The sequence below is a fragment of the Panthera leo genome, chromosome A1 (genome assembly GCF_018350215.1).
Source record: "Panthera leo isolate Ple1 chromosome A1, P.leo_Ple1_pat1.1, whole genome shotgun sequence".
NCBI lineage: Eukaryota > Metazoa > Chordata > Mammalia > Carnivora > Felidae > Panthera > Panthera leo.
In genome coordinates, this window is record NC_056679.1 from 195749814 (window position 1) to 195760013 (window position 10200).

Consider the following 10200-nt stretch of genomic DNA (forward strand, 5'->3'; position numbering starts at 1 on the left):
TGGCTGTGCGAGATTCAAGAGCAAGGGATAGAAAAGAAAGGAATCATAAAGGAATTGCGATTTTTAATTTCTTTAAGCAGGGATTCTTGACAACAGCATCTTTGGCATACATTTAGAAGGAGTAGTGTGTACATTATACAAAGATGGAATCATGGGTGGGGAAAGAAAGAAGATGTTTTACCCCACAAGCATCTTTAGCCACGTGATTCCACCATCTCATGCCTGTGAGTGTATCAGATAATCAGGAATCAACTGGATTTCTTTACCATGGCCTTTCTCTTCTTTGAGGTCCTTATCTACGCCCCCTCCTCCTGCCCCCCACCATGAGTTGTAGAATATTCTGCAGCAGCCTCTTTAGTTGTTTCCTTCCATGCTGCTTATGAAGATGTTTATGTAGTCCATGTTCATTTAAAAGATTTTGCTAATCTCAACAAAGTACCAAATAAGGGCAAATTATGGTTCAAGAAATCATAAAAATCTTTTAAGTCTTGATGAATGATTTTTTCTACGTCTGCTTACCCTGTGGCTTTCATATTTATGAGGACTTCTTTTTCAGTCCCTAAGTGGAGGGCTGGGTGGAACAAGAGTTACAAACTTTTATTGCTTAGATAATGTATAGTCCCCAGATTTTCTGGATCTAGTAACTGGCCCTTTCTGTGGGATCTGTCCTATTTCCTCATGTGATAGCAACTCCAGAGCATACATAGCCTGACATATAAATAATAGAATAGGAATCAGTGAGCACTTGGAGGACCCAGTGATGTAGAGGTGTAGGTAGGTGTTAACTACTCAGAAATAATGGGGGATTGCGGGGAAGGTGACAATTTTGTGAAATGCTTGGTATAGCAACTAAGAAAGTGGCCCTAGGTGGCAGTAGTAGAACATGTCTAAGAGAGGCTTTTCGTGTTCCCCAGGAGAGCCAGGTGCTCCTGACGCTTACGAATCCAGTGGAGAACCTCACCCATGTGACACTGGTGGAGTGTGAGGAGGGAGACCCGGATATTATCAGTAGCACTGCTAAGGTAGGTGCATTTTGCCTCATCCTGATGGACCCTTACTTTTCCTGTAGGGGCCTTTTGACCTGGCTTAAAGGACTCCATGCTGTCTTCCGTTTCCATATCCAAGTCTTCATCAAGTTCTTTTGATTTTACCTCTTGAGTTTTTTTTACTTTATGCACAATCACCCTACCATTACTCTGTTGGAAGGTCTCTTCCGTTCTTACGTGCACTGTGACAGTAACTTCCTGGCTGCCTTGTTTTGAGTCCACCCACACTTCCATTCCAGCCCATCTTCTGTCTTACCACCGAAGTGATCTTTCTAAAATCTAACTTTGATCATGACATGCTGATCATTGGCATCCCTCTGACTTGGGAAAGAAACCCAGATTCCTCAGCATAGCAGAAGAGCTTAATGGCCTTCCCTCTATCTTTTCTTCCAGGATGACCTTCTGTTTTTGTTTTTTTTTTTAAAAACTTGATGGGTTTTTTTTTTGTTGTTGTTGTTTTGTTTTTTAATTTTTGAGAGAGACAGAGCTTGAGTGGGGGAGGGGCAGAGAGAGAGGGATACACAGAATCCAAAGTAGGCTCCAGGCTCTGAGCTGTCAGCACAGAGCCCGACACAGGGCTCGAACTCACGAGCTGTGAGATCATGACCTGAGCTGAAGTCGGACACTTAACTGACTGAGCCACCCAGGCACCCCTTTAATTTAAAAAAAAAAATTTTTTTAATGCTTTATTTTATTTTTGAGAGAGAGAGAGATTGAGAGCAGGGGAGGAGCAGACAGAATCTGAAACAGGCTTCAGGCTTCAAGCCGTCAGCACAGAGCCTGATGCAGGGCTTGAACCCACAAACCATGAGATCATGACCTGAGCCGAAGTCAGATGCTTAACCAACTGAGCCACCCAGGCACCCCTCCATTAAATTTTTTCTTTTAATATTTATTTATTTTTGAGAGAGAGAGCATGTGAGCAAGGAGAGGCAGAGAGAGAGGGAAACACAGAATCCTAAGCAGGCTCCTGGCTCGAACCCATGAGTCACGAGGTCATGACCTGAGCCGAAGTCGGAAGCTTAACCAACTGAGCCATCCAGGTGCACCTTTCATTCTGCTTTTTAATGATTTCACTTACTAGCATCATTTTCAAAGAGAGATGACACTCATCTGTCCTTATTCTTTTTAAAAGTTTGTGGTTTTAAAAAATGTGTTTATTTAATTTTAAGTAAGTTAACATACAGTGTAATATTGGTTTCAGGGGTGAAACCCAATGATTCATCACTTACATATAACACCCAGTGCTCATCCCAACAAATGCCCTCCTATCATCCATTTATTTATTTTTTTTTTTAATTTTTTTTTAAACGTTTATTTATTTTTGAGACAGAGAGAGACAGAGCATGAATGGGGGAGGGTCAGAGAGAGGGAGACACAGAATCCGAAACAGGCTCCAGGCTCTGAGCGGTCAGCACAGAGCACGACGCAGGGCTTGAACTCACGGACTGTGAGATCATGACCTGAGCTGAAGTTGGACGCTTAACCGACTGAGCCACCCAGGCTCCCCGCTCCTATCATCCATTTAGCCCATCCCCCTTTCTACCTCCCCTCCAGCAACCTTCAGTTTTTCCTCTGTATTTAGGAGTCTCTGATGGTTTGCCTCCTTCTCTGTTTTTACCTTATTTTTCCTTCCCTTCCCCTATGTTAATCTGTTGTGTTTCTTAAATTCCACATATGAGTGAAATCATATGATATTTGTCTTTCTCTGACTGATTTATTTCACTTAGCAGAACACACTCTAGTTCCATCCACGTGGTTGCAACTTGCTTTTTTAGTAATACTAATAACCTGTGAGACAGAAAGAAGTGCCTGATATGTACACCCAGCTTGTAGATTTGCTCTCTTTCTCTTCATACCTCCCCAGGCTCATTTGTATCCATAATTACAAATATGGTTGACGTTGTTACCTGCTAACCTCTGACATAGCAAAGTTGAGGCCTCCTTACAACATAAGGCTGAGTCTGAAGAATGCTTAACAGTTCTTTGTTTTTGTACTTTTGCTGGAAATGTCTGTGTTCCTAAACAGTATGTTTTCAAACACTGTATAAATAGTGAAGTAATATTGTGTATTTCTTGAAACTTGAATCTTCTGTGTGTTTAGGTCAGTGTCACACTGTGCTGTATTTTGTCGAATGAATGGCCTGCAACTCACTGGCCCATTCGGAGGCAAACTTCTCTGTTTCACTCTGCAGGTTGTGGTGCCTCCCAAAGAGCTCATCTTGGCCGGCAAGGATGCAGCAGCCGAGTACGATGAGTTGGCAGAACCGCAGGACTTCCAGGACGATCCTGAGTGAGTGAGCGCTCAGTGACCGCCGCCCCCCCCCCCCCCCCCCCCGACCTCACACACACACCATAGCTGGCTCATATGGGAGCCCCACGTGCAGATCCCAGTTTTCTCATCCTGGTTTTTGAGATACTTTTTTCCTATGATAAAAATAATTACTATAGCAATTTGCTGAATACATCTACAATGATGAAGAAGAAAATAAAATAAAATCCCACTACCAGAGAAAAGCACCATTAACATTTTGGTCTTTGGCCTTCCATGTATTTCTTCCATCATTGGGATCATTCTGTAAGCCGTTTTTTAACCTTTTTTTCCTTTTAAATATATTTGTCCCTCTTAATAAAAAATATCAAGTACATGATTTTTAATAGTGTGGACAGGATCCAGTGTTCTCTCCCTATAGTTTTATCATTAGATTTGTCCATGTACCACTCATCCCCTGCCCTTTGACTAAAAGATTTTACTCTCTCATACCTAATAACTGAGAAGTAACAACCAAACCTTTCCCTGGGTTAGGGTACATCAGTACACCAGTCTAAAACTGCAGCTGGAAACTGCTCCTTCCTGAGGGAAGCATTGCTGGAATGATGCCCACAGGAACCACGCACAAATAGGAAGCTCATAGGCAGGAGCAAGCCCCTGCCCCTTCAGATTTCCAGTCTCCTTTAGACCCCTCCTAAGCTCCCTGTCGGGAGCCAGCCTACAAAGCAGAAACATGGACAGCAGAATCCTGTGTCACAAAGCAAGATGTAGAAGGTGGGCTTGGAGCTGAAAGAATAGCTTCACATACAGGCACAAGGAACACATAAGCTTTTTAAACAGAATGATCCAAAGCTTCCTCAGTAAGACGTTAGAAAGAAGAAATAACATGGGATGGGGTTGGCGGGGCAGTGTGGATAAAGGGCAAAGATGAGATTAGTACAATGATTAGCAAACTTGAGTGAACTTCAGAAAGCATCAGGGCAGGTGTTGTGTTTTGTTTTGTTTTGTTTTGTTTTGTTTTTAGTCTGTAGAGTCCCAGGCCCCGACCCAGATACTCTCTTTAGCAGGTCTAGCGGGGCACCAGACATCTGAATTTTTTTTTAAAAGCTTCCTAGATATTAGTGGTTACCTGAGAAGTCAGCTAGAAAGACACTAATTTTTTCCGAGTTTTTTTTTTAATGAATCTGATACAAATCAAGGGTTCAGTTATTTACTGTAGTACAAAATGCATTGAGTTAGTCCAAAACAGAATTCATTCTCTGTAATCCTTGCTTTATGTGGGTCCTTAAATGACATTAATTAGGTAATAGAAATTTGTTAAACCAAGGTTGGTTTCTGAAAAGATCATCTGCGATAACAAATTTCTAGTCAGGTTACATGACAGATTTAATAAAAAATTGAATGAACTATATTTCACATTGTACTTTTAGGACTTTCAGGTATTTGGACATTAATACTATATAATAGTGTATAAGTAGGTAACTGTTTAAATCCAGTAAGTTTTCTTAGAGTGAGTATCATTTGATAGTAGATCAAATTCTGTCTCATTGCCCTTTAGCTTTTTGTTTGAAACTAAGTTACTGAGGCACAAAGTTCAAGTGCATGTCACAGAAGATGAAAGTTGAAACTTCAACTAAAGAGATCATTTTTCTGTTCTAAAAATTTCTAACTTACAGAGCTTATTTACAAAAACACATTAATCTGTGGTGTTCCAGAAATTCCGTTACAGCTCTGAGTTAATATCAGTCTGTATCCTATAGAAATATTACCACATGCACACAAAGATAAATGTAAAGGGGTAGTCGTAGCACCATTGTCTATAACAGAGGAAAACTGGCAATAACGTCAGTATATACCAACTATAGTAACTCTATGAGAAAATACTATGCAGTCGTTAAGTAGAATGGAGAAGATCTCTATATACCAGTATGGAAAGGTGTTTGTGATAAACTGAGAGGAAAAAACCAAGTTAACAGAATAGTGTGCCCCTTTTGTGTTGGTTTGAAAAGCAGGAAAGTATAAGTTTATAGAAAAATATCTGGTAGGTTAAGAACCAAAGTGTTTGTAGTTTTTCCCTGTGTGCTGAGGGGGAAAATGAGGGAGAACTTACATTTTCCCATTTAAATTTTCCACAACTGTGTTTTACTTTTATAATATTAAAAAGATAGATTGACATTTTGCTGAAAGAATGCTTCATCTCTGATAAACGGAATGGTGGTCATAACTTGTCATCAGATAAAATGTAAGTCTTAGTGGCTTGGCTGACTTGTGACCTGCCTAATACTGTGCTTCTTTTTTTCATAGCATTATAGCCTTCAGAAAGGCCAACAAAGTGGGTATCTTCATCAAAGTGACCCCACAACGTGAGGAGGGTGAAGTGACCGTGTGCTTTAAGATGAAGCATGATTTTAAAAACCTGGCAGCCCCCATCCGCCCCATCGAAGAAAGTGACCAGGGCACAGAAGTCATCTGGCTCACCCAGCATGTGGAACTCAGCTTGGGCCCACTTCTCCCTTAAAAGGTGCCACCAGTGGGGCGGATCCCAAAGGACAGTACCACCACGAGCCCACGTTAAAATGTGGAAGCCGCTGCTTTGTTAAGCCTTGTTTGTAACGATGTACCCAGGCACTACTGAATCCTATTCCTAGGAAGGTGGGGGCACAGGCAAGGCGTTGGGAACACGGGGTAACTCCTGTTCTCTTGCTCTCACTTCTGCTAATACCAGTGAATTACTGTCTCCCTTACTGAACCCCGCACGTCGAATAACGGCAGCATAGTTCCCTCCCAAAAAAAGGGGGTGGTGGCTCTTCTTTGGCGTGGCATTGGATTTACCACCTGAGAAATTCTGACCATACTGTCTCCCAGTCTGATCTCACAAGGGATCACGGTCTCACAGATGAAACCTAAAATGATAACTGAAAGGTGGACCTGCTGTTAATGATCCAGCACTGGTCTGCTCTCTGCATCCCATTTAGCTATAATCTAGCACTCTAAACATACCCCTTCACTGGTTGCCACGGCTCCCATCTTGCTTAGGTTTCCACTGGACAGAAAAGTAGAAATTGTCACATCGTCTTTAGTTTTGCGGTGTTTGAAAAAACCCGTGAGATTCTCAAGGCGCTCCCATTTGCCTTTTTCTAAGTGAATACAGGATACTTACTTATCAGTTCCTCTTAAAATTTCTTTGTTGTTAGAACATGGAGCTCTCTTTTGAGAAGAATTGAAGAAGCAAGCAATCACGTCATGTCAAGGGGGTGGCGAATCCCATTCATTTTAAATGTTGCCACAATATCCAGGGGTTACCGCTGTCACTGGGAGGCAGCCCTTCTGTGTCTCACTCCCTTCCCCTCCTCTCTGCCCTGCCTCTTTAACTCAATAAGTTGTTCTGGACATTTGGCACCTGGAAAGAGCCCAAAGAAAACTTGGTGGACAAGTTCACTTCTGGAATGCAGATTTTTAGCATGATCCAAAACTAATGTTCTTTCCACTGATTTGAAGGGTTACATAACGATTAGAATCTCTTGAATCCCAAACTAGATATTAAGATAAGGAACCTTTCCTCTTCCTGAGTTTAAGACTTTTATCGTATGGTGTGTCAAATAAGACCATTTTGATTGTAAACCATAAAACAGTTCAGCATACTTGCCTAACAGCACATGTGCTGTTTTCTCTTGGTATCCTGGAGTTGGGTTGCTGACCTTAACTTCTGTGTTTTCTAAAGTGAGATTTGACCAAGTAGACCAGCTGCACCACATTGTCTGTAAATGTATTGTTAGCAAGTGGCCAACACATTTTTGGGGAGAAGAGAAATTTCCTGTTTGTCCTCGTTTTGTTTTTAAGTTCATGCCTTCAGTTAAAAAACAATTAAGATATGTAGTAGTCTAGAACATAGACAGGACATAGTAACTTATTAGCTCCCTCTGGAAGATAAAAATACTTAGGAAGCCTTTGAAAGACACTAAATTGTACTCTAAAGCTTAAGCCGACTTTATGAAACAATATTCCACAGAGTAATATATATGCTGCAGTATGAGAAAAAAATACACATATCTCTAACATTATGAGAGTAATTAGTAAGGTTTAGCCTCTTAGGAGTTGGGGCAGGGGGTTGTATAATGACAATTTGCAGACTGTAGATAGAGTTTAATTTTTTGTGACCCCACAGTGTCAAGTCAGTTTTTATTTCACTACCTGCTAGAGCCTGCTCTGACGCCACAGCTCCATATTTGCTGGTGGAGAAGCTGGACGTCAGAGCGGAGAATGGCTTCCTGTGTTTACACATCTGCAGACTGTACAACAGTTGTATATTGTGCGTTTACGGCATGTAGCTAGTGTTCGTTCCCAAAAGTGATAATGTTGAAGCCATGGGTCTCATCACCCCCAGGTGACACAGAAACACAAAAATACTTTTGATCACAGATTTTTTTTTTGCCTTTAGAAGTCAAATTAACGTGAAGAATAACAGAGTCATTGTATAAATGTTTCCTCAAGATAATTTTCAGTGCAAGCCAGTATTCTGTGTATTAGTAGAAACGGCTCAACACCTGCAGCTGGTGAATTCAGAATTTTGTTACTTGTTTATATTAGATCAGGTGCAAGACTGCCAGTGCACAGGCAGCGTGCATCTCTGCAGGCAAATAAGATGGCATTAGCACCAGAAACTACAGTTTTGGAAACTTAAGGTTAGGTTACTTTGGATTTGTGGTTTGATTAGCCCACCAAAGGTTTCTTTTGTTCACAGCGCTTATAGGTGTAACGAGCTAAGTAAATGTCATGCATATTTGTGAAGAAACATCCTTTTTGGTCCCTTTTGGGAATGAGAGGCACTCCTTGATCCTTATGAATCACAGGTTCCTGTTTTGCCTTATAGCTTAACTTAATGTAGTGAAATAAAGCAGACAAAGCTTGAGCGTGTCTTTTGTTTGCTTTCCTGAGGGCTGATTGGAATAGCACGGCTCAGAGTCACAAAGACTGGCTTGAAGAGAGTTAGTCTGAGAGGTGGTGGGGCCTGCTCCCTCTTCCATTTCTTTCAATGAACGAAGCTAAAACCTCGTGTCAAGTCAGTTCCCTGTAACATACAGGTAGATGTTGCCTGAGCTCCTTATCGACGTCTTCTCAGAACCATGATATAAATGTTATGTTCAGCTTTTATCCTGTGTTGTTGCTCCCAAAGCTTACTTGCAGCTGCCCAGAATGGCCCACCCCCAACGAGTGGCCGCCACTCCACCTTCACCTGGACTTCTGTGACCCTGCCTTCCCCCCGCCCCAGGACTGTGGGTGACCCATTCGCGCCCCTGTCTAAAGCTGGCCCCACCACCTGGCACAGTCAGTCTCGTCCTCTCACCCGTCCCCAGACGCCCCTTCAGCAGTGCGCCCTCCGCTCTCCTGCATCGTTGCCATATACGTGCTAGGATCTCTCTTATCTTAGGAGCTGACCTCACGCCCCTCTTCAGCTGCCACCCCATTTCTCTCCTCCCTTTTCAGCAGAACTCCTTCAAAAACTTTTAGTTCCGTCTCCTGTACTCACCTGAGCCCATTCCACCTAGGCTGCCACCCCAGCATGTCACCAAAATTGCTCTTGTCAAGATCTCTAACAATCCACATGGCTAATTCTCCGTCCTTATCTACTTAATCTCTCACTAGCATCTGGCAGCTGATCTCTCCCTTCTTGAAAACCTGTTTTCTCTTGGTTTCCAGAACACAGCTGATTTTGCTTCCATCTTACTGGCAACTTTTCTTGCATATCCTTTGCTGGCCCTTTCCTGTCGTCCCAAGCTTGGAGTGTGCCAGGTCTCATTCCTTATGCTTTTGTCTCTGCTCACTCTTAGTGATGTCACCATTTTCACTCTACCTATTAAATTTACATACCAACTCTAGAATAGTCTCTGAAAGTTCAAAATCACAGTGGATTTCCTCTCCCCACGTCTGCCCCTCCTGCATTCATCTAACTAAATGGCACCTGTATCCTTTCAGTTGCTCACAGCAAAAACCTTAGCATCAACCTTGACTCTACATGCCATATGCACTAAGTCAGCAAATCCTACCAGCTGTGTCTTCAAACTGTGACGTCACATGCTCTCCAATGTAACTCTCCTGTGCCAAATCACCATAGGCTCTATAAAACCCTAGGATATTGCAGTAGCATCTAAACGGGTCTGGAAACCACCCTGGCCCCTGGCCCCACCTGTTAGTCCACGTTCAACACAGCAGCCAGAGTGAATAAGGCATTCTTCCACTTCAAACTCAAGGTTTTGAGCTTGGTAGAACAAAAAAGTACAAACTCCTTACAGTGGCTTGTGAGGTCCTACATGACATGAACCTACATGATGTGAAACCCCACTACTGCCTCCTTGAATTCATCTATTACTTCCCCATGCTCCCTCCACCCCAACCACGCCAGTTTCTGCTGTTGCTGAGTCACCCAGTCAGGGGTCTTCTCAGGGCCTTTGCATGGGCTGTTCCATCTGCTTGGAAAACTCCTCCCAGATATCTGTATAACTTACACTGTCATCACAATCAGGCCTTTGCTCAAATATTTCCTTCTTAGTGAGGCTTTCCCTGACCACCCTACTCAATGGTGGAAAACTGCCGTCCCTAAGCACATTTCCTGTCCCCTTGGCTACTTGTTTGCTTTTTTTTTTTTTTTTTTTTTTTTTTTTTTTTTGCATAGCACTAAACACCAGCATAATGATATACTTTATTTTCTGACACATGACACTAGAACATAAGCTCTGTAGTGCAGGGATTCTGTCTTTCTTTTTTTAATTGCTGTATCTGCAGAGCCTACAATACCTGATAGTAGGCACCTTAATTTGTTCTATTAATGTTATCCTTTTCCTTATGTATGTACCTGTTGATCTTCTAGCTTTTTTTTTTTTAATA

The 10200-nt window shown here is 42.2% G+C and overlaps 1 protein-coding gene across 1 annotated transcript in view; it reads left to right on the top strand.

Annotated features, from left to right (window-relative positions):
• The window catches only part of DCTN4 (dynactin subunit 4), a 31590-nt gene extending 23363 nt beyond the window's left edge, over positions 1 to 8227 (top strand). The window contains exons 11-13 of the mRNA XM_042949091.1: positions 915 to 1022; positions 3242 to 3339; positions 5623 to 8227. Of these exons, the coding sequence (XP_042805025.1) occupies positions 915 to 1022; positions 3242 to 3339; positions 5623 to 5836 (420 nt within the window). The 3' untranslated portion in view covers positions 5837 to 8227. The remainder of the gene's footprint in view (positions 1 to 914; positions 1023 to 3241; positions 3340 to 5622) is intronic.
• Positions 8228 to 10200: the final 1973 nt, after the last annotated feature.